The 23,232-nt window shown below is 40.2% G+C and overlaps 1 protein-coding gene across 1 annotated transcript in view; it reads left to right on the top strand.

Annotated features, from left to right (window-relative positions):
* The window catches only part of Magt1 (magnesium transporter 1), a 50,139-nt gene extending 28,336 nt beyond the window's left edge, over positions 1–21,803 (top strand). Inside the window, exons 4-10 of the mRNA XM_057760140.1 lie at positions 1,578–1,718; positions 2,181–2,321; positions 5,960–6,049; positions 7,026–7,089; positions 9,439–9,513; positions 16,661–16,751; positions 19,117–21,803. Of these exons, the coding sequence (XP_057616123.1) occupies positions 1,578–1,718; positions 2,181–2,321; positions 5,960–6,049; positions 7,026–7,089; positions 9,439–9,513; positions 16,661–16,751; positions 19,117–19,132 (618 nt within the window). The 3' untranslated portion in view covers positions 19,133–21,803. The remainder of the gene's footprint in view (positions 1–1,577; positions 1,719–2,180; positions 2,322–5,959; positions 6,050–7,025; positions 7,090–9,438; positions 9,514–16,660; positions 16,752–19,116) is intronic.
* Positions 21,804–23,232: the final 1,429 nt, after the last annotated feature.

The following is a 23,232-nucleotide window of genomic DNA, read 5'->3' as shown; positions in this document are numbered from 1 at the left end:
GATTACAAGAAGTTAAATAGTAGGGCTGGAGGTATGGCTACTTGGTTAAGATCACTCATTCCTCTTGCAGAGGACTTGGGTTTGATACCTAGCACCCACATGGTAGTTCAAAACCATCCATAACTCCACTTCCAAGGAATCTGATGCCTTCTTCTAGTCTTCACGGGCAGCAGGCATGCATATAGTACACATACATACATGCAAGCAAAACACTCATACACATAAATAAATCTAAAAATATTGTTAAGAAGTTAAATAGGAATACTAATGCAAAAGCTAGAGTAGCTAGTGAACTAAAAGCAAAATTTGACTAATCAAAAAAGTCAGTAACCAATACCAACCAGTATGTTGTGTAGCATGGTCTGTGTACACTTTTAAGTGTGTTGTGTGGCATGGTCTGTGTAGCAAAGGCTGGATACAAACTTCCAATCCTTTCTCCTCCATCTCCCAAGTATTGGGACTATAAGTGTTCATCATCCTACCTGATAACTTACACACATACACACTCAAACACACAAATGTGTGTGTGTGTGCATGTAAAGCAGAGAGGGAAGAACAGATGACTAATGACCCCTTCTGTTGGTACTAGTTTAAACAGAAGAATTGGGCAGTGGGGAGAGTATGTGTAATTAATTAAACAGCCAGGTAAAGGTGTCATCTGATCATTTTCTCAGTTCTGGTTCATCAAGATGGTCAATCCAAAGTCAACATAGCTTGGGATCAATCTGGTTCCCCCAACATCATCTCTGCTCCAGAATACAGCCTTGTCTTCCAGATAATTGCCTTATTTGACAGAAGGTTGTTCTTGTCCTTCAAGGATTTGTTTTTCTGGGACTTGCACAAATTTTTTTTGTAAATATATAAAGAACAAGCCAGGCACTTGTTCCTATACTCCTAGCAGTTGGAAGGTGCCTATTCTGGAACTTGCTGTGCAGACTTGACTGACCTCCAACTCATAAATATCTACCTGCCTCTGCCTCTCCAGTGCTGGGGTTACAGATGTGTGACCACATGTCTGGTGTTTTATTTCAAGACAGGGTCTTGCCAAGTGTCCAAGCTTGTCTTAAACTCAGAGTATTGCTCTAACAGTCCTTTAACCTGAACTCTTCGTGTTTTAGTATCATGAGGTTGCAACAGCCATATAAAATAACGTTTAGGTGTCATGAATGTATACTTAATACTTTAAGAATTTCTGAGCAGCCTTAAATAACTGGTATGGGAAATTTTCTATTCAAGTTAAAAAAATTGTATGTTACCTAGAAATTTCTATTTGGATAATAAAATGTAATTGTTACAGTCAGGGGTAGCCTTGCATTTGAAAGCCTACTCCACAATGCTCCTTAGATAATCATGATCTTCATGTGTGTGAAAAGCCTAACTTTCTCCCAGGCATGGTGGTACATTCTTTTAATCCTAGCACTCAGCAAGCAGAGATAGGAGGATTATTGCAAGTTCAAGGCCAGCCTGGTCGACACAGCAAAACCCTGTCTTAAAAAAAAATGTTTAATTTTAAAAATTAGTTGCTGTTAAGGTTATTTTCTTGGTAACTATGTTTCCATGGACTATTTTTGATTCAGCTGAACATGAATTCCGCTCCAACTTTCATCAACTTTCCTCCAAAAGGAAAACCCAAAAGGGCTGATACATACGAGTTACAGGTGCGAGGGTTTTCAGCTGAACAGATTGCTCGCTGGATCGCAGACAGAACTGATGTCAATGTAAGTTTCCCTACTTTACAAAAAGTCTTTTTTTCACTGTCTTTGAATCTGAACTGGGAGTCATAGCTGGTCTTGTCTTCATGTCACTGAGATGGAATCATTTGGTAGATCTTTCATAAGTAGGATTTAACAGAATCATCTTGATAAAAATTAAAAAATTTTACTCATCTTGAGTAAAATTATAAAATACCTTGTCTTAGCCTGTTGAGTTCAGAATAGAAACCATTTTCCTGACCATAAGTGTGTGTACTTGGCAAAATTTCTTAATCTAAGGGGTACTGTGTTTTAACTGAAATAATACTGTGCCTATTACATATTATTTCTAGGGTATAGTTTTGACTGGAGTAATATGGTTAAAAATATTTTTTCTGAAAATACATTTTTGACTGCTTTCATTTCATTATTATTAATTAGAAAATAAATTTTATATCTTAGAATGTTTTTCTCTCTCTTTTCCATTAGATTAGAGTAATTAGACCTCCAAATTATGCTGGACCCCTAATGTTGGGATTGCTTCTGGCTGTTATTGGTGGACTTGTGTATCTGCGAAGAAGCAATATGGAATTCCTCTTTAATAAAACTGGATGGGCTTTTGCAGCTTTGGTAAGTGAATTGAAAGAGAAAAGTTTTTTGAAAAAGAACTTAATCTATTTTCTTTACCCTTTTTCTTGTTTTCTTTTTGTGCTTGTATATAGGCCACAGATTGCTATTGGGTGTCTTCCTCAGTCACTTCTTCAGCTTATTTTATTTTATGAAATGAGTCTCCCTGAACCAGGAATTCACTAGTGATCCCTAGAGAGCCTCCTGTCTCCATATCTTTAGTGCTGATATTACAAGCGCATACTGCTTCACCCAGAATTTTTTCTTGGGTTCTGTTAGCTGTTATCTCTGTGAAAAATACTTTTTTGATGTGTGATGTATGTGTGTGTGTGTGTGTGTGTACACCTGTACGTGTACTTGTACATGCATACAACTGCACATGCGTAGGCCAGAGGAGGATATCCAGAGTCATTCTCTGTTGTTCTCTACCTTTTCCCCCATCCCCAAGACAGGGTTTCTCTGTGTAACAGCCCTGGATGTCCTGGAACTCACTCTGTAGACCAGGCTGGCCTTGAACTCAGAGATCCACCTGCCTCTGCCTCCCCAGTGCTGGGTTCAAAGGCATGTACCACCATAACCGACTCCACTGTTCTTCGACAGGATCTAGCACTGAGCCTGAAGCTCCCCATTTGGGCTAGAGCAGATGGCCAATAAGCTCTTGGGCTCTTCCTGTCTGTTCCTCAACACAAGGACTCTCTAGGATGTCCATCCATGCTGGGGATTTAGACTCGGGTGCTCTTGTTTTCACAGCATGCAGTCTTATCCGCTGAGCCATCTACTCAGCCCCATTTTTGTTGTGGTGAGTGTGCATGTTGGTGCTTGTTCGTGGAGATGTGAGTATGTGCTCGTTTGTGAACTCAGGTGTTCTTCCTTAGGCTCAGTCTACCTTGGGATTTGTTGTTTTCGGGAGGTGTCTCACTGATTAGAGCAAGGTTGGCTGGAGGACAGAAGAGGGCACTGGGTCCCTGGAGTTATAGGCATTTGTGAACTGCCTAACAGAGGTTCTGGGAACCAAACTCCACTATTTTACAAGAGAAGCAAATGTCTAGCCAGTGCCCTCAGCTTTTTTATTTGGATTCTGGGAATTGAACTCAGGTCACTGTTTTGGCAACTTCTAAAAGACAGCCTTTCACTGAACTGGAGTTCATGATGGTGGAGTGAAGGAACAGCTGAGAGCCCACATGTCATCCACTGTCAGGAGGCAGAGAACACATTGGGAACGGCACAATCCTTCTTCTTTTTTTTTTTTTTTTTTGGTTTTTCGAGACAGGGTTTCTCTGTAGCTTTGGTGCCTGTCCTGGAACTAGCTATTGTAGACCAGGCTGGCCTCGAACTCCCAGAGATCCACCTATCTCTGCCTCCCAAGTGCTGGGATTAAAGGCGTGCGCCACCACCGCCCGGCTCGGCACAATCCTTTTGAAACCTTAAAACTCACCCCCAGTGACACACCTCCAAAAAACTCACATCTCCAAATCCTTTCCTGTAGCGCCCGGCTGTACTACGTGACAGTACAGCACTACTCCTGTATTGCGGCGCCTGCACTACAGGACCATTCGTGAGCCTCAGGCAAGGGGCTGGAGATTGAAACACACAAAGACACACACAGACAGCACAGACAAGAGACACACACCTCTAGTCACTGGTAAAGAAGTCCTTTATTGAATAGCACCACGGAGGCTTATATACCCAACACAGTCAGGTGGGCCAGCAGGTGAAAACCTCATCTCCTGATCCTCAATCAAGGACAAGGCAATACACGCTCAGGAAGCAGAACTGGACAGAGCTTTCAGTAGCACAAATCAGAAGGCCAAGTAAAGGTCACTAGCAGGGGAGAGCAACTGGAGGCCAGGACTCCAAATGGTCCCAACACTTTCCAAACAGTTCTGCCAACTGGATACCAACCATTCAGACATAAGAATTTATGGATCTGTTTTAGTCAGTATTCTATTGCTGTGAAGAGACACCATAACCGCAGCAACTCTTACAAAGAAAAGCATTTAAGGGCTGGAGAGATGGCTCAGCGGTTAAGAGCATTGCCTGCTCTTCCAAAGGTCCTGAGTTCAATTCCCAGCAACCACATGGTGGCTTACAACCATCTGTAATGAGGTCTGGTGCCCTCTTCTGACCTTCAGGCATATATACAGAACATTGTATGCATAATAAATATTTAAAAAAAAAAAAAAGAAAAGCATTTAATTGGTACTTGCTTACAGTTCAGAGGTACAGTCTATTATCAACATGGTGGGAAGCGTTGTGGCATGCAGGCAGACATGGTGGTAGAGAAGGAGCTGAGAGTTCGACATCCAAATCCACAGACAGAAAGGAGAGAGAGAGAGAACACCACTAGGCCTGGCTTAGGCTTCTGAAACCCCAAAGCTTACCCCAAGTGACACTCTTCCTCTAGGTTTATGGCCATATCATTTAGTACTTATAGTACAAATTCAGTAGACCCCATGTTCATTCATCACCCTCCATCATGTAGGTCCTGGAGATCAAATACATTGTCAAGCTTTTGTGGCAAATACTTTTATATGCCAAGCCATCTTTCTGGTCCTAAGATTTTCTATATTTTTATTTCCTGTCTTAAAGTGGGCTTCTTTCCCTCTTTTTTTTTTTTTTTTTTGGTTTTTCGAGACAGGGTTTCTCTGTAGCTTTTGGTTCCTGTCCTGGAACTAGCTCTTCTAGACTAGGCTGGCCTCGAACTCACAGAGATCCGCCTGCCTCTGCCTCCCGAGTGCTGGGATTACAGGCGTGCGCCACCACAGCCCGGCTTCCCTCATTATCTTATTAGGTTTTCCAAAGTTTCAAGCAACTGATTCTGTTTATAGTTCTTTTTTATATTTTATTTTATGTTTAGCGTGTGTATATGTGTTGGCGGTTATGTACATAAGTGCAGGTATGCATAGAGATCAGACGGGGCCATTTGATTCCTTAGAAGCTGGAGTCACGGGAAGTTATAAGCCACCCATCGTGGGTCCTGGGAACCAAACTCATATCCTCTGCAAGAACAGTATGTATATTCTCGCTATTTCTAGTTACAATTCTTTTGAAAATTTTTTTGAATGTTTTTTCTTTTTTTTTTTTTCTTTTTTTTTTTTTTTTTTGGTTTTTCGAGACAGGGTTTCTCTGTGGCTTTGGAGCCTGTCCTGGAACTAGCTCTGTAGACCAGGCTGGTCTCGAACTCACAGAGATCCGCCTGCCTCTGCCTCCCAAGTGCTGGGATTAAAGGCGTGCGCCACCACCACCCAGCCTTTTTTTTTTTTCAAGACAGGGTTTCTCTGTGGCTTTGGAGCCTGTCCTGGAACTAGCTCTTGTAGACCAGGTTGGCCACAAACTCACAGAGATCCACCTGCCTCTGCCTCCCAAGTGCTAGGATTAAAGGCGTGTGCCACCACCACCCAACTTCAAATGTATTTTCAATATTGAATTTTGTAACTTCTCTGTTTATAGTTTAAAATTCCTTCAGAAATGATGTTGAATTGTGATCCTTTTGACAAAATATAAACCTTAATAAAGAAATAATTTTTTTTGAAAAAATAAAGTCTTGTGTTTCCTGAATGAATAAGCATTTTCATGTACCTGCTTAACTAATCCATATGGGCTAGCTGGACCATGAGTATTCCAATATTTTTGTTTCCTAGTGTTTTGTACTTGCTATGACATCTGGTCAGATGTGGAACCATATAAGAGGGCCACCATATGCTCATAAGAATCCCCATACAGGACATGTGGTAAGTTGGTCATTTCTTTACATTGTATACCGAAGTTGATGTAATATGATTACCCTGTGAAGCCAGAGCCAGCATATACAGGAACTAGATAGAGTTTTGCCTCTTTCATCCCTGTTATGGAACTTCAGGTACAATTAGAGCATGTGGTCTTCCAAAGTGGGATGTTCTTTATTCCATTTCTTGAATTCTTTTGACTAGGATGGCTAAGAAAATCATTCTCAAACTAAATATAAGAATTAATCAACTGGCGGCTGGAGAGATGGCTCAGAGGTAAAGAACACTGGCTACTCTTCCAGAGGTCCTGAGTTCAATTCCCAGCAACCACATGGTGGCTCACAACCACCTGTAATAAGATCAGGTGCCCTCTTCTGTACTGTAGGTAGGACACATGCAGGAAGAACCCTGTATACATAAAAATAAAAAAATTAAAAAAAAATCTTAAAAAAAAAAAGAATTAATCAACTATTTGAGCATCTGTTATTTCTAGTACTGTGCTAGGCACTATCAGACATGGTAATTAATTGGAAAATTGTGGTTCCTGTTGTCATGTCTACATTGTTTTTTACCTCATAGTTTTATACTTTTAAATATTTTTCTCAGCCAGGCGGTGGTGGCGCACGCCTTTAATCCCAGCACTCAGGAGGCAGAGGCAGGCGGATCTCTGTGAGTTCGAGGCCAGCCTGGTCTACAAGAGCTAGTTCCAGGACAGGCACCAAAGCTACAGAGAAACTCTGTCTTGAAAAAACAAAAAAAAATATTATTTTTCTCATACACTTTTGTTAAATAGATAGTATAAATACAAAGAAAGAAGTAAGTAAATAATATAGAAATAGCTTTTAGTAGACGAACAAAGTATGGTATATACATACAGCAAGTGAATTGATAATTTCATAAAGTTTAACATACTTTATTTTAGGGTTAGGACACTACAATTCAATGTATAATTTAAAGGTTCCTTTTTGTCTTCCTCTCCCAGAACTATATCCATGGAAGCAGCCAGGCCCAGTTTGTAGCTGAAACCCACATTGTTCTTCTGTTCAGTATCCTTTTACAATAAGTCTTTATTGTTCCATTTTAATTTGATTATTTTCTTACAATCTTATGTTCTCTGTACAGATTTGGTTGGAGCTGCTGTCCTAATGCAGGCAGTAATACCTTTTGGGAATTGTATTGCTTGTGTCTTCCTTCTTGACCCAATATCTTAGACTAATGAGAGACAAACCTTTAGTCTGGCAAAGCCAGGTTGATTAGCTCATTGATGTATGGATTTAGAAGAAAAATGAGGTTTAGGTGAGACTTAAAATGAAACATTAAGAGCTGGAGAAATGGCTCAGCAGTTAAGAGCACTGGCTGATCTTTCAGAGGTCCTGAGTTCAATTTCCAGCAACCACATGGTGGCTCACAGCCATCTGTAATGAGATTTGGTGCTCTCTTCTGGTCTACAGCATACGTGCATACAGAACACTGTATACATAATAAATAAATCTTTAAAAAATGAAACATTAAGCTGAGTGTGGTGTCACACACCTTTAATCCCAGCACTCATGAGGCAGAGGCAGGCCAATTTCTGGTTTACAGAGCAAATTCAAGGACAGCCAGAGCTATTACACAGAGAAACTCTGTCTCGAGGAAAACAAACAGAGAGATAAATTAACAAATGTAAAATGAAATGTCATTTTAATACACTAAAAGCATAATTGGGACTGAGATATACCTCATTGGTATAGCACTTACCTACCATGCATAAGACCCTGATTTCTAGTGTCCTTCAGAGAAAACCTAGATATAAGAGCCACAGTAAGTAAAAGGAAAAATGTTGGCTGAATAGATTAAATAAAAAAACAAAACCAAAAATAGCATTGGGCTGGAACGAAGGCTCAAGCAGGGTGCCTACTTACCCACCCTGACAACCCAAGTTGAATCTCCAGGACCAATATGGTTGAAGGAAAGAACCAATTTCTGCCAGTTGTCTTCTAACCTCTACACATCTGCTGTGACGTAAGTGCAAACAGGTATACTGTGTCACACACACACACAGATTAATTAATTAAAAACATGGAAAATGAACTGTCATTCCTAACAGGAGGCTGTTTGAGAGCACAAGATGAAGAGATGAATGTAGTCAGTTACAGAGCTTCATTAGAACACCTGACTCTTAGCACTTAATTACAGCCACATGCAGTAGCATGCAATATGCATCATGTACATAATTAGGAGTGTGTGACCATTCCTAGTACTCACAAAAGTACAGGTGATGGTCTCTTTTCTGCTAGAACATAGGCACTGATACTGCTCATTTCATTATTCAACCATGTGATGTGCTTTTTGTTTACAGTAGTATTTCCATTCTGAATTATATAGCTACTGTTATTAAAATGAATAAGGTCATGCCCCATGAGGGATTTTCCTTTTTCATTAGAATAAGACAAAATTGGGTAGCTGAGTCATAATTAGTACTCCAAATATTAATTGTTGAAAATCTGAAGAAGTTTTTGAGATTATTTTCTATTAAAAGTGAGTTGCTATTGTCTTAAATGGTGTGTATTTCAAGTATGCCCTTTTCAGGGATGTTAAATTGCTAACAGTGACTACTTAGTATTTTGTAGTGTGTATGAAGTTGGAAAACTGCTGTGATCAGGCAGTTTGTTTTAAGGTATGATATCCAAAAAGCTGATTTTATATATAAGTGGAATTTTTTGTGGTTGCTGTTTTTGTTTTGTTTTGCTTTTTTGAGACAGGATTTTTCTGTGTGGCCCTGGCTGCCTGGAACTTGCTCTGTAGACCAGGCTGGCCTCGGTCTCACAGAGATCTGTCTCCCTCTGCCTAGCAAGTGCTGGAATTAAAGGTGTGTGTCACTACCACCAAGCATAGGTGGGATTTTTTAAAAATTACATTTGACTTTACAAAACTGAAGTATTTTCAACTTTAATTCTTTTGGGGGGTACCAGTTTGAGGTGTTCATTTGTTTTGTTTCTTTAAGACAGGGTCTCACTCTGTAGCACTGGATGGCCTGTACTATATAAACCAGATTGACTTTGAACTCACAGAGATGTGCATGCCTTTGCCTCCCAAATGCTGGGATTAAATGTATCACCTTTCCAGGGGCATGGGGCCAGGGTTTGTTTTATTTTGTTTTTTCTTTTTTAGACAAGAGTCTTATATAGGCCAGGCTGGCCTTGCTTTACCAAATGCCTGGTTTAACCTTACTTTTCAATTTAATCTTTATAGTAATTAACACTGTGCAATATAAGAGTGTTTTGGTTACTGTTTTAAAATAAAAAATTGAAGGTTTATAAATTCATCTTATTTTCTTCATGAGAAACTGGGAATAGGAAAGTGGTATGTCTTTTGTGGCTTACATGAATTTCTCCTTAAACAGTTTTTCTAAGATGGCGGGGTTACCTTAGGCATGGTGCTTTTATGTGAAGCTGCTACCTCTGACATGGATATTGGGAAGCGAAGGAGTAAGTCATGTGTCATGGTGTTCCAATTCTGTCTTTAATACAGAAAAAAAAAACCTCTCTAGTTAATTTTCCCTTTATAATCTATTTCTTTACACTTTTTTATTTGATCAGTTGTTTTTTATTTTGAGATAACTGTTATGTGGCCAAAATGACCTTGAACTTCCAATCCTCTTGCCTCAGCCTCCTCTGTGTTCATCATCTCACTCATAAGAACATCTTGTAGCCAGGCAGTGGTAATGCACACCTTTAATCCTGGCACTTGGGAGGCCGAGGCAGGTGGATCTCTGTGAGTTTGAGGTCAGCATGGTCTACAGACCAAGTTCCAGGACAGCCAGGGCCCTGTCTCATAAAACCAATACTAAAATAAAACCAAATAAAAAACCATAAGAACATCTGGGGTTTTATTTATTTATTTATTTATTTATTTATTTATTTATTTATTTATTTATTTATTTATTGAGACAGGGTCTCCTATAGCCTAGATCAGTTTCGAACTGACTGACCTTGAATTTCTGATCCTGATCCTCTTGTCTCCACCTTTCAAGTATTAGGATTTACCAACTGAGCCACTTACCCAGCCCCATCGTAAAACACATTTTAAAAACTGTATATGTAGGAACCAGACTTGATGCTACTGGCCCATAATTCCATACATTCAGGAGGGTGGGGTAGGAGGATCACAAGTTCAAGGCCTAACTGGTCTATAAAATGAGATGGAACTCAGACTGCAACTTAGTAAGACCCTGTCTCAAAAGAAAAAAGTAAAAAGGGGACTGGGCATGTAACTAACTCTGTTGTAGAGTACTTGCCTAGAGCCTAGAGTATACTGGGCTCTAGATTCAATCTTCAATATACCAAAACAAAACAACAGGAAAAAACTATGGACAGGCCTGGGGATAGAGCTCTATGATGTCCTTCACAGACAAGATCACCAATAGTACAAAAGTGTGTGTGTGTGTGTGTCTGTCTGTCTGTCTGTGTGTGTTTGAGTCTTTTTGTTTTGTTTTTTTTGTTTTGTTTTGTTTTTCGAGACAGGGTTTCTCTGTGGTTTTGGAGCCTGTCCTGGAACTAGCTCTTGTAGACCAGGCTGGTCTCGAACTCACAGAGATCCGCCTGCCTCTGCCTCCCGAGTGCTGGGATTAAAGGCGTGCGCCACCACCGCCCAGCATGTGTTTGAGTCTTTTTTTTTTTTTTTTTTTTTTTTTTTTTTTTTTTTTTTTTTTTTTTTTTTTCCCGAGACAGGGTTTCTCTGTGGCTTTGGAGCCTGTCCTGGAACTAGCTCTTGTAGACCAGGCTGGTCTCGAACTCACAGAGATCCACCTACCTCTGCCTCCCAAGTGCTGGGATTAAAGGCGTGCGCCACCACCGCCCGGCGTGTTTGAGTCTTATACTCACTTTAAAAATTAAACACTTGGGAGGCAGAAGTAAAATCAATGCAAGTTCCAGGCCAGACAGGGCTATATGTTGAAGACCTTTCTTTCAAATAAAATAAAAACCTTAGATGGGGAGTGGCAGCACACACCTGTAATTCTAAAACTTGGGGCGTCAGGGCTAAGAAAATCACTAATAAGGTCTTGAACCCCAGGCTGCATCTGCTTTTTATGCTTTAGAATATTTGCATATTGTTGAGTGTGGCAGCATAGTCTATAATCCCAGCATGCCAGACTGAGAGAAGAGAATTGCTGCCAATTCAGGCTTTGCTGTCCTATGTAGTAAAACCCTGACTCATAAACAAAAAGTCTGTACAAGGTGCACACTTGCAATCCAAGCACTTGGGAGGTGGAAACAGAAAGAATAAGTAACTCAAGGCCATTCTTTGCTATATAGTGAGATTGAGGTCACCTCAAATAACAAGACCCTCTATCCGATACACATTGAAAGATGCCTACAATATAATTTCTTAAAATTATCATAGATAATATTTATTTTCTGTAAAAAGATGAGTATATTAGATTTCTGATTTGACAGCTACTTTTGCCAAACATGGTGGTGCATACCTATAATCCCAGCAATTAGGAGGCAGGTGTGAGTTTGAGGCCAGTTTGATCTACAAAGCAACTTTCAGGCCATTCACTGCTATATAGTAAGACCCTGTCTCAAAAAATATAAAAACAAACCCTGTTACAAGAAGAATAGATATTTATTAGCCATTTAATATATAATTCTAGATTTTTAAAAGTATTTTCATTTATTATTTATTTCCTCTGTGTGTGTGTGCATGCATGCATGTGAATGGGTGTGAACACGACACAACATGGATGTTGAAGTCAAAGGACAACTTGTAGGAGTTCATTCTGTCCTCCTACTGTGGGTTTTGGGGCTCAAATTCAGATCGTCAGGCTTGGCAGCAAACACCTTTTCTTATTGAACCACCTTGTTGGCCCAATCATGATTTATTTTTAGTTTTTTTTTTTACTTTTTAAATTTTGTTTTTAATACGTCCAACCCGTTTCCCCTCCCTCCATTCTTCCTGTTACCTCTGCCACCTACCCTATCCCCCAGATCCACACCTCCTCTGTTTCCCTTCAGAAAAGAGCATGCCTCAACACAGCATAGCAAAATACCATAAGTTTTATTCTTTTTTTTTTTTTTTTTTTTGGTTTTTCGAGACAGGGTTTCTCTGTGGTTTTGGAGCCTGTCCTGGAACTAGCTCTGTAGACCAGGCTGGTCTTGAACTCACAGAGATCCGCCTGCCTCTGCCTCCCGAGTGCTGGGATTAAAGGCGTGCGCCACCATCGCCCGGCCATAAGTTTTATTCTTAAAATGTTCGCGGAGCAGCTGCCAGCCCGGCAGAGACGGTTGTGGGTCCCTGTAAGATCCCCGGGCGGTTTACGAGCAGTGGCCCATCCCGGGCGGGCGGCCCCCGCCATGTGGCGGGCTACCCGCGGCAGGTCCAGGGAGAGCCAAGCGGCTGCAGTTTCCCAACAGCAGGTGGGCGCCCATGCCGCCGGAAGAGCCAAGCGAGCGAGTGTAAACTGCACTCGGTGGCGGCGGGTAAAAGACACATAGACACAGAAAATACACATAAACATTTATTAAAGGAGAGAGGGAGAAAGGGAGAGAGAGAGAAGAGAAAGAAGAGAAGGGAGAAGTGGGGAACGTGCGAGCTCCAGGAAGGGAGGGCAGCAAGAGAAGAGCTTCGGGATGAGACGAAAGATCAGAGGTCGCTGGGAGTGGGCGTGGAAAGGGGCGGGGACCAAAAGTAACAATAAGAATAGGCACAAACCCACATATCAAAGCCGGATGAGGCAACTCAGTAGCAGGAAAAGGCTCCCAAGAGCAGGTAAAAAAAAGTTAGAGACACTCCTATCCCCACTGTTAGGAGTCTCATAAAAACACCAACTTAACAAACATATATGCAGAGGACCTAGTTCAGAATCATGCCACCTCAGTCTCTGTGAGCCCCTATGATTCCTATTTAGTTGAAGTCTGTAGGCCATGTTCTCCCGGTGTCTTTGAACCCCCTCCTACATTTCTTTTTCCTCCTCTTCCTTGGGGTTTCCCAAGCTCAAAGGAGAGGGACCCAGTGGAGATCTCCAGTTTGGGCTCTCCGCCTAATGTTCAGTTGTGGGTCTCAGCATTTGCTCCCATCAGCTGTCAGTGGTAGCCTCTTTGATGATGATTGGGGTAAGCAGTGATATATGAATATATAAGGATATTGTTAGTAATCATTTTATTAATTTTTTTCTAAAATCGGTCTCTGGGCTATCCAGCCTCTAGTTCCTGGTCATCCAGGTGTTGGGATTGGACTCCCTCCCAGGCTGTGGACCTCAGATTAGACAAGTCATTGGTTGGCTACTCCCACAAGTTCTGTGCCTCCATTGCCCCAGTATGTCTTACAAGCAGTATAGACAGATTATAGATAGAAGGTTTTGTGGCTGGGTTGTTGTCCCAGTCCCACCTCTGAAAGCCTTGCCATAGTTAAAGAAAATGGCCAGATCAGGCTCTGTATCCTTTACTACAGGTCCTCCGTGAGGTCATCTTTGTAGAATCCTGGAAGTTTCTACTGAATTCAGTTTCCATATTTCACATGCAACCAAAATCCCTCCAATTCCAGTCATCTCTCCTAATACTCTTCCTCCATCACCACCACCCCCACCACATCTGATTCCTCCAGTACCCATCACCACCCACCCCCAGTCCACCCGATAAATCTATTTCCCCTTCCCAGGGATATCCATGCATCCCCCTTTAGAGCCCTCCCTATTACTTAGCACTTCTGGGTCTGTGGATTATAGCCTGATTTTCATTTACTTAACAGCTAACACCCACTTACGAGTGAATACATACCATGTTTGCCTTTCTGGGTCTGGGTTGCCTCACTCAGGATGATTTTTTTTCTATTTTTTTGTATTTTGTTTTTTTAAAACAGGGTTTCTCTGTAGCTTTAGCTATCCTGGAACTCGCTCTATAGACCAGGCTGACCTCAAACTCAAAGAAATTCTCCCAAGGTGTATGCTACTACCTCCCAGCTGATTTTTTTCTATTCCTACTTTTTTTCATTTCCTTGCAAATTTTATGGTTTTTTTTAACAGCTGAGTAATACTCCATTTTGTAAGTGTACCACATCTAATTCATCTATTCTTTAGTTGAGGGGTATCTAAGTTTGTTTCCAGTTTCTGGCTATTATAAATAAAGCTGCTATGAACATAATTGAGCAGTTGTCCTTATGATAGGATGGAATCCCCTTTGGGGATATGTGTAACTAGTATAGCTGGGTCTGGAAGTAGATCAATTCCCAATTTTGTGACAAACCACTATATTGATTTCCATAGTGGCTGTACAAGTTTGCACTTCCACCAGCAATGTATGAGTGTTCCCCTTATTCCACATCCTCTCCAGCATAAGCTATCATTCGTGTTTGATGTTAGCCACTCTGACACGTGTAAGATGGAATCTCAGAGTAGTTTTGAGGTGTATTTCCTTGATGACTACAGATTTTGAGTATTTGTTTCTTGGCCATTTTGTTCCTCTACTGAGAATTCTGTTTACATTGTGCCCCATTGCTGTGGGATAATGCTTTTTTTTTTTTTTTTTTTTTTTTGGTTTTTCGAGACAGGGTTTCTCTGTGGCTTTGGAGCCTGTCCTGGAACTAGCTCTGTAGACCAGGCTGGTCTCGAACTCACAGAGATCCGCCTGCCTCTGCCTCCCGAGTGCTGGGATTAAAGGCGTGCGCCACCACCGCCCAGCGGGATAATGCTTTTGTACTTGGTAAAAATCTGTCACTTGTATTTGTTTAATAAAATGCTGATTGGCTAGTTGCCAGGAAGGAAGTATAGGCAGGGCAACCAGACTAAGAATTCTGGGAAGAGGAAAGGCAGAGTAAGTTGCCACCTAGATGCAGAGGAAGCAAGATGACAATGCTGCACTGACAAAAGGTACCAAGCCACATGGCTAAACATAGACAAAAATTAGGAATTAATTTAAGTTGTAAGAACTAGCCGGTAGGATTTGCTGAAGGAGGCAGAGGCAGGAGGATCACGAGTTCAAGGCCAGCCTGGGCTACACATAAAAAAAAAAGAACTAGTTAATAACAAGCCTGAGCTAATAGGCCAAACATAATTAATATAAGCCTCTGTGTGTTTCTTTGGGATTGAATGGACACCCCATTTTAAAAATTGGATTATTTGTTTTATTGATACCTAATTTCTTTAGTTCTTTATGTATTTTGGATATTAGCCCTCTATCTGATGTGGCATTGGAGAAAATCTTTTCCCATTCTATAGGCTGCTGATTTGGTCCAGTGATGGTGTCCTTTGCATAACAAAAGCATTTCAGTTTCATGAGGTTCCATTTATTAACTTTTGATTTTAGTGTCTACAGTATTGGTGTTCTATTCAGGAAGTTGTTTTCTGTGTCAATGTGTTCAAGCTACTCTCCACTTTCTCTTCTATCAGGATCAGTGTGTCTAGTTTTATTTTGAGGTCTTTTATCCACTTGAACTTGAGTTTTGTGCAGGGTGGTAAATCTATTTGCATTCTTCTACATGCAGACATCCAGTTTGACCAGCACCATTTGTTGAAGGTACTTTCTTTTTTCCATTGAATAATGTTGATCCTTTTATAAAAAGTCAGGTGTCTTGGCCTGGCACTGGTTGGCATGCACCTTTAATCCCAGCACTGAGGAAGCAGAGGTAGGTGGATCTCTGTGAATTTGAGGTCAGTCTAGTCTACAGAGTGATTTCCAGGACAACTGTCTCAAAAAACAAACAAAAAAATGAGGTGTCCATAGGTGTGTGAATTTACATCAGGGTCTTTGATTACATTCCATTGATCCACCTGTCTGTTTTTATGCCAATACCATGCTGCTTTTTTTATTACTATAGCTATATAGTAGAGCTTGAAATCAGGGATAGTAATACCTCCAGCAGATACATAGACAAACACAGATGTATAATTAAGTATTATAAAATAGGTAAATCTTAAAAGCAAAGGGCTTTGTGTGGTTGAGCACACGTGTAATTTAACACTCGGGAGATAAAGTATAGAGCCAGCAGTTCAAGGTCACTCTGGTCTACATGGGGAGTTCAGATGAAAGCATGCCCTTTGTATATAGCAAATTCTAAGCCAGCCAGGACTATGTAGTGAGACTACCTTTTTTGTTGTTGGTTTTGTGTTTTCAAGATAAGGTTTCTCTGTGTAGCCCTGGCTGTCCTGGAACTCACTCTCTTTAAAACAGACTGACCTCAAACTCGTAGAGATCACGGGCCTCTACACCACCACTGCCCAGCTAGTGAGACTATCTTTAAAAAAAAAGAAAGAAAAAAAAAAGATGTCGGGCAATGGTGGGACATGCCTTCAATCCTAGCACTTCGGAGGCAGAGGCTGGCAAATGTCTGTGAGTTCGAGGCCAGCCTGGTCTACAGAGTTAGTTCCAGGACAGACTCCAAAGCTACACAGAGAAACTCTGTTTCAAAAAACCAAAAAAAAAAAAAATGTGCCTTAGTTTCTTCCCATAACCCTCTTCCTCCTAGCCCTTGTCTTCAGAATCCATATTAAAACGATAAACCCTGTCTCTAAAAATGGGGCTTAAATCTTTGGGAAAGCTGTTTCTTAGTCAGTTTTCCTGTTTGGAAGTGTGCAGCCTACACTGTGCTGGTGATTTATTAGGTGCAACTTGATGGTTTTACTCTCTTCTTTTCTCACAGTGATGTGTGTGGCTGGAATCGGACTTGTTGTGCTATTCTTCAGTTGGATGCTCTCTATCTTTCGATCAAAATACCATGGCTATCCATACAGGTATATTCTTATTTTACTTATACTTACAATGGTTAGTTAGTATTGTTTTATAATATTTTATTTTTCCATTTGGTTTTTTTTTGGTTTTTTTTTTTTTTTTTTTTTTTTTTGAGACAGGGTTTCTCTGTGTAGCCCTGACTGTCCTGGAACTCACTCTGTAGACCAGACTAGCCTTGAACTCACTGAGATCCACCTGTCTCTGACTTCCAAGGGCTGGGATTAAAGGCGCACATCACTACGGCCCAGCCTATAATATTTTATTGCTTAGCTTTTTATTCCTTCATTTTGAAAAGTCTCCTGGATTCTACTTTTTGTTTCTCTTTTGTTTTGTTTTTGCAACAGGATCTCATCTACCCCAGGCTAGCCTTTAACTCCTGATCCTTGTGTCTCTATCACCCAAGTTCTGGAATTATAGGCGTACACTACCATACTCAGCCTTTTGGAGGGGTTCACTTTCTTTGAGTGTGTGTTTTACGTATTGGTGGTATTTTTTGAGACAGGGTTCTACTATTTATCCCTCATTGACTTGTATCTCATTATGTAGACCACACTGCCTATTAATTTGGCAGCAGTGCTTCTGCATCCCAAGTGCCACTAGGGGCATGTACCTCCCCTGGCCTGGTTTGTGTGGTTTTCTCTCTCTCTCTCTCGCTCCCTCTCCCCCCCTCCCTCTCCCCCTCTCTCCCTCTCTCCCTCCCCTGTCCTGGTTTGTGTGGTTCTCTCTCTCTCTCTCTCTCTCTCTCTCTCTCTCTATCTCTCTCTCTCTCTCTCTCTGTCTATCTCTCTCCCTTTGTTTTTGAGACAGGGTCTTACTATATAAATGAGGCTAACCTCCAAATCACAGAAATCTGCCTGTCTTTGCCTCCCAGTGCTAGAAATAAAGGTGTGTATCAACATGCCCAGCTATCTGGTGATTTCTTTTGTGGGGTTACAAGAAGTGTTGTTTGTGAGTTTTTTGTTTGTTTGTTCAAGACAGGACCTCTCTGTGTAGCTTTAGCTCTCCTGGAACTCACTTTGTAGACTAGGCTGGCCTCAAACTCACAGAGATTTACCTGCCTCTGCCTCCTGAGTGCTGGGATCAAAGGTGTGAGCTGCCACCACTACCCAGCTTTGTGAGTTTTTTTTTTAATTTTTTTCTTTGTGTGTATGAGGGAATATATATATGCTACATGTGTGCAGAGGCCAGAAAAGGACATCATTTTTCCTGGAGTTGGAGTTACAAACCACTCTATGTGGTTACTAGAAACTGAACTCAGGTCCTACAGGAGAGCAGCAAGCACTCTTAATCACTGAACCATCTCTCTGGCCCCTTTGTTTTTTGTTTGTTTCATTGGTGTGTATCTGTGTGTTTTAAGAAGGGGTATCTTCTGGAGCTGGATCTACAGGTGTTTCCCCATACCTCTGTCATCTCAGGTGGCTCACAGCCATGTGGAACTCGGTGCCTCTGCGGGCACTTGCACTCATGCCCACATACTTACACGCAGACACATACTTACACATAATTAAAATGAATAACAGTAAATCTTTAAAAAAACAAAAACAGAGAGGATCGAGGCCAGCCTGATCTACAAGAGCTAGTTCCAGAACAGGCTCCAAAGCCACAGAGAAACCCTGTCTCAAAAAACCAAAAGCCAAAACCAAACAAAAGGAAACAGCCACATAGTTTCAAATGTTCATAGAGATCCCTGTGGCTTAGGGGAGGAAATTGTTATATCATAGGTTCTTGATTTTTGCTGTTACGGGTAACTGAAATTGCGAATAGAATGTTTTGGTTTATAATCTGAGTATTGGCTAACATAAATTTTTATTTTTTAAAGATTTATTTCTGTCTGTATGAGTGTTTTACCTGCATGTATATATGTGTGTGTAGCAAGTGCATGCCTGGTGCCCACAGAGGTCAGAAGGGTTTTGGGGCCTCTGAAACTGGAGTTACCAGCAGGTTGTGAGTTACCATGTGGATGCTGGGAATTGAACCTAAGTCCTCTACCAAATGCTGTAAGTGCTCTTACCTGCTGAGCCATTACTCCAGCTTCCATAATTTCTGTTTTAATACAATATCATCCTACAGTATACCACTGTGAATACTGACCCATATGGTATTTATAGACCTATACTCCAGCACTCAGAGACAGAGACAGGATCAGATCTGGTTTATCTTAGCCACATAATGAGTTTGAGGCCAACATGGACTATATGAGACACCGTCTCAAAAAAAGAAGACTACTGGATCTTTTAGTGTTTCTTTTTTTGTTTTTGATACTCAGGTCATAGTCCATATATTAAAATCAACATACTATGTATTTGTAAGAAGTAAAACTTACTTTTCTATCAGAGTCTAATGTATTTTTATATTTTTTTGTTTCAGCTTTCTGATGAGTTAAAGAGGATACTAGAGACACATAGACTGTGATAATAATGGAAACTGAAAAATAAGACATATGTGGTGTTTGAAGAAGAATGCAACTCATATATTTTATATTACCTCTTTTTTGTCAAGTGATTTAAATAGTTAATCATTTAACCAAAGATGTGTAGTGCCTTAACAAGCAATTGTAAGATCATGAAGTATTTGAAATTACTCTCCTCTTAACCTTCCCTTCCCTGTGAACTTATGAAACATTTGATTTTTGTAGAATTAGGTACTTTATAAAATTTAAAACTACTACTTCATTTTACGTAGAGCAAACGTCAAAACTACTTTAGTTAACTTTTCGTCATCTGATTTTATCTTATCCAAGGCTGGGGATGGAAGGTTCTGAGCAGGAATTTCCACCTCTGCCTGTTACAAACAACTGTATCTAGAAGCCATCATTAGTTTTCCTTTGTGCAGATGGGTATGATTTACATCTTTCCTCTTGGACAAAGGTATCATATGCACTATTTGAACCTCTGAAAATGGACTTGTGTAGCCTTTGGAAAGATAAATCTGTCTTCTTCCTGTATCTTTCCTGCTGAAATCAGAGCTACATATGCCTCTTTTATACATTAAGAAGTACCTCTAACTACAAAACTATGATTTTTGCATGAGTGTGCTCTAACTACCTTGTACATGGAAAGATTTCTGATTCATTCTGTTTCTAGTTTTATTTAAAGTGGCCCTTCTCTAATAATAATAATAATAATATGTTGCCTAAAATCACTATAAGTTATAAATGGTCTCAGATGTTTGTGTATGTTAGTTAGACATTGTCAATCTCATTTTTAATCTAACAGAAAAATAAGCTGAGTTGTGTTTGTGGAAAGGAATATCTTAGAATGGGAAAAGAAAATCAAGAAATATTGATTGCTGCCTATGGATAGAAATGAAACATTTTGCCAGGCTTGTGGCAGATACAAGCTAAAATCTTCGTGAGTTTATGGCTAGCCTGGGCTACATAGTGAGACCCTGTGTCCAAAAACAAAAGGAGAGAAAAGAAAGAGAAAAAGGCAATGAAATGTAAATGTTTTCAAGCTGAGGCGGTAGCTCAGTGGTAGAGTGCTTGCCTAGCATGAGTGACACTCTGGGTTCAATCCTCAATGCCACACGAAAAAATAGTTCTTGAGCGCTGTTCTGTGAGTTATTTTTATTTGTTTGTTTTTAAAGAATGTTCCTTGAAACCTGGTCTTTTGTTTTTTAAAATACATATTCTTTAAAACCTGGGCTAATTTTAAGTAAGTAGTTTTTGAAGCCTGGTCTGGCTTTTGTTTTTATTTGTGTGTTTGTTTTCTAAAAAAAAAAAAAAAAAAGTTTCTTGAAACCTGGTCCTTTTTGTTTGTTTTTGCCTTTTTGAGACATAGCTCTGGTTGGTTTTGAATTTCCCAAGTGCTGGGATTATAGGCATGTACCATTGACCCTAGTCTGCTTTCTGCTGTCATTTTAGCTTTTATTTCCCCCATAAATAAGGGATACAAAGAATGGTGGTATGCATGTGTCTCTGCTCTTAGCTATCCTGGTGGCTGAAGTAGGAGCCCTGAAGTCCAAGAATTTGACACATAGTGTGGCATCATATCACACCTCATTTCAAAAATATGTCCATAATAAAATTGTGAAGGGATTTTGTTTGAATTTTGTCTTTTTCTGTGATAATGGAAATAACCCTATAGGCTAACCAAATTTCCATGAGGAATATTTAAGTCAAGGTTATAATATGTCTAACTCTGACCTCCACCAGAGTTATGAAGAGTAATTGAAAATGCCACTGTTATGAAAGTGTGGAGTTGGAATGTAGCTCAGTGGTAGAGCACTTGGCTAGCCTGTGTTAGGCCCTGGGTTCAATCCCCAGCACCACAATAAGTGAGAATTTTAACTCTGAAAAAATGTAAAGAATATTAGAAATATTATATTTAAAAGATACAGAGATGGATATGTGGTTGAGTTGATACAGTGCTTGCCTGACATGCAGGAAGCCCTGGGTTTGAACTACAGTGAGACAAAACAAAAGATACTGTGACTGTTTCATGCTATCGATCATGTAATAGCCTGCGCCTGTCCTATGAACAAAGGTTTGTGGAAAGACATCATTGGCCATGAAGAAATGTTTATGTGGGGTTTTTACTGTCGTTGTTACAAATTCAATGAATAAGAGGATACAGTTGATCCCCTTATAAATTGAGTGTTCTGATTTTTTATCCACTATTTTTATACTCATCTCTGCCAAATGGATTTAGGTTATGATTTTTAAGAAACTTGTGTGACACGGCCCTGACTTGTAAGGTTGAACTGGGCAGTATTCCTGCTGTGTAACCTCTGTAGCTCCAGGTCGTGTCCTGTGGTCAGTGTTCTGTCTGTTTCCTCTGTTTAAGAGCAACATTCTTCATTATGAAGAAAGGCGCATTTGGGCTAAAATCTGTGACAGCAGATTTTCTCCGCTTAAAATAGTGTTAATTTTGTGGAAAATTTAAATTTAGCTTTTTTCTGAAGTGCCTTAAGTAGATTCTTAATTTACTTTTCTAGTACTGGTTTAAATATAATTCATTATGGATTTTTAATATACTCTTCAAAAATGATACATTGTTATGGCAAAGATAACCAAATGTCTGGCTTACTGCTTCCTACCAATAAACTTTTGCAATCTAAATTGAGGTGTTTGATTCCCTGTTGTATTCATTTCTTTTCTGTTACTGTTATAGAGTACCCTGATTAGAGCCCCTTGAGTTCCAGGAGAAGACATGGCAGCTGGAGCTTCAAGCCCCCAGGCAGTCAGGAAGCAGAAGGCTGGAGAGATGGCTCAGAGGTTAAGAGCATTGCCTGCTCTTCCAAAGGTCCTGAGTTCAATTCTCGGCAACCACATGGTGGCTCACAACCATCTATAATGAGGTCTGGTGCCCTCTTCTGGACTGCAGACATACACACAGACAGAATATTGTATACATAATAAATAAATAATAAATAAATATTTTTTTTAAAAAAAGAAGTAGAGCCAGGCTATATAACCTCAAAGACTGTCCCCAATGATCTAGCTTTTAAAGGTTCCAAAACCCCATTTGCACAAATAATAAAAACCCAGAGACAGATATTGGGTTTCGAGCAGAAGATCAGAAAAGCAAAGCAGCCAAGCCACTAGAGAAATCTTACCTCTCTCTACCTCAGACCAAAATAGATGATCCTGCCTCTACAAATCCTCAGACAGACTGAGCTGAGACCTGGCTCCTCCCTTCTTATAGTCCTCTCGAGTAATGGTATTAAAGGCATGCACCACCACCACTAGGCCTCTATGGCTGACTAATGGCTGCTGGGATTAAAGGTGTGTGCCACCACTGCCTGGCCTTCATGACTGACTAGTGTGACTGCTTTGCCCTCTGACCTTCAGGAAAACTTTATTTATTAAAACATAAATAATATACCACTATAACCACACAAACACTACCATTAGCTAGATACCAAACAAATGAGCCAATAAAGGCATATCCCATTCAAACCACAGCACCTCTCTATAGAGGGGTCAATTTGAAATATCAAAAGAGGATTCTCTCTTAAAAGCTGTTTTCTTGACAGGTGAGATTAGGGGATTGAATATTTGGAAACAGGAAGCAAGCACACTGACAAAAGTAAAGATATCCAGGGGTTAGTGCTTATTCTGTGACCACATGATCTTAGACAAGCCAGTCAAATCTCTCTGAACCTCCTTTATTCTGAGAGGGTGGGTTCTGTTGAACTAAGTTACCTCAAAGATGAATGTGTTTATATTTAAAATAAACAGAATTTTTGGGATTTAGGGTTGACTTTTCATTGTCATAGTTTAGACAAAGTCTCTTGTAGTGCGGGCTGACCTCAAATTCACTTGATCTCCTGATCCTCCTGCCACCATACTGGCTTAGTCTTTTTAAAAATATCTGTATTCATTTTTGAGAATTTTATACATGCATACAATGTCTTTTGTATGTCTATTCACCCTCTAGTCCATCCCATAACTCCTCCCAGATCCTCCGACCAGCTTTGTTTTCTCTTTTTCTTTTTTAGAGCACACTCATTCTAATTTGTGCTCCCCATACATTGAGTGAG

The sequence above is a fragment of the Chionomys nivalis genome, chromosome X (genome assembly GCF_950005125.1).
Source record: "Chionomys nivalis chromosome X, mChiNiv1.1, whole genome shotgun sequence".
NCBI classification, from domain to species: domain Eukaryota; kingdom Metazoa; phylum Chordata; class Mammalia; order Rodentia; family Cricetidae; genus Chionomys; species Chionomys nivalis.
The sequence above is the reverse complement of the archived record's forward strand: the minus strand, read 5'-3'. Positions and strand labels throughout refer to the sequence as shown.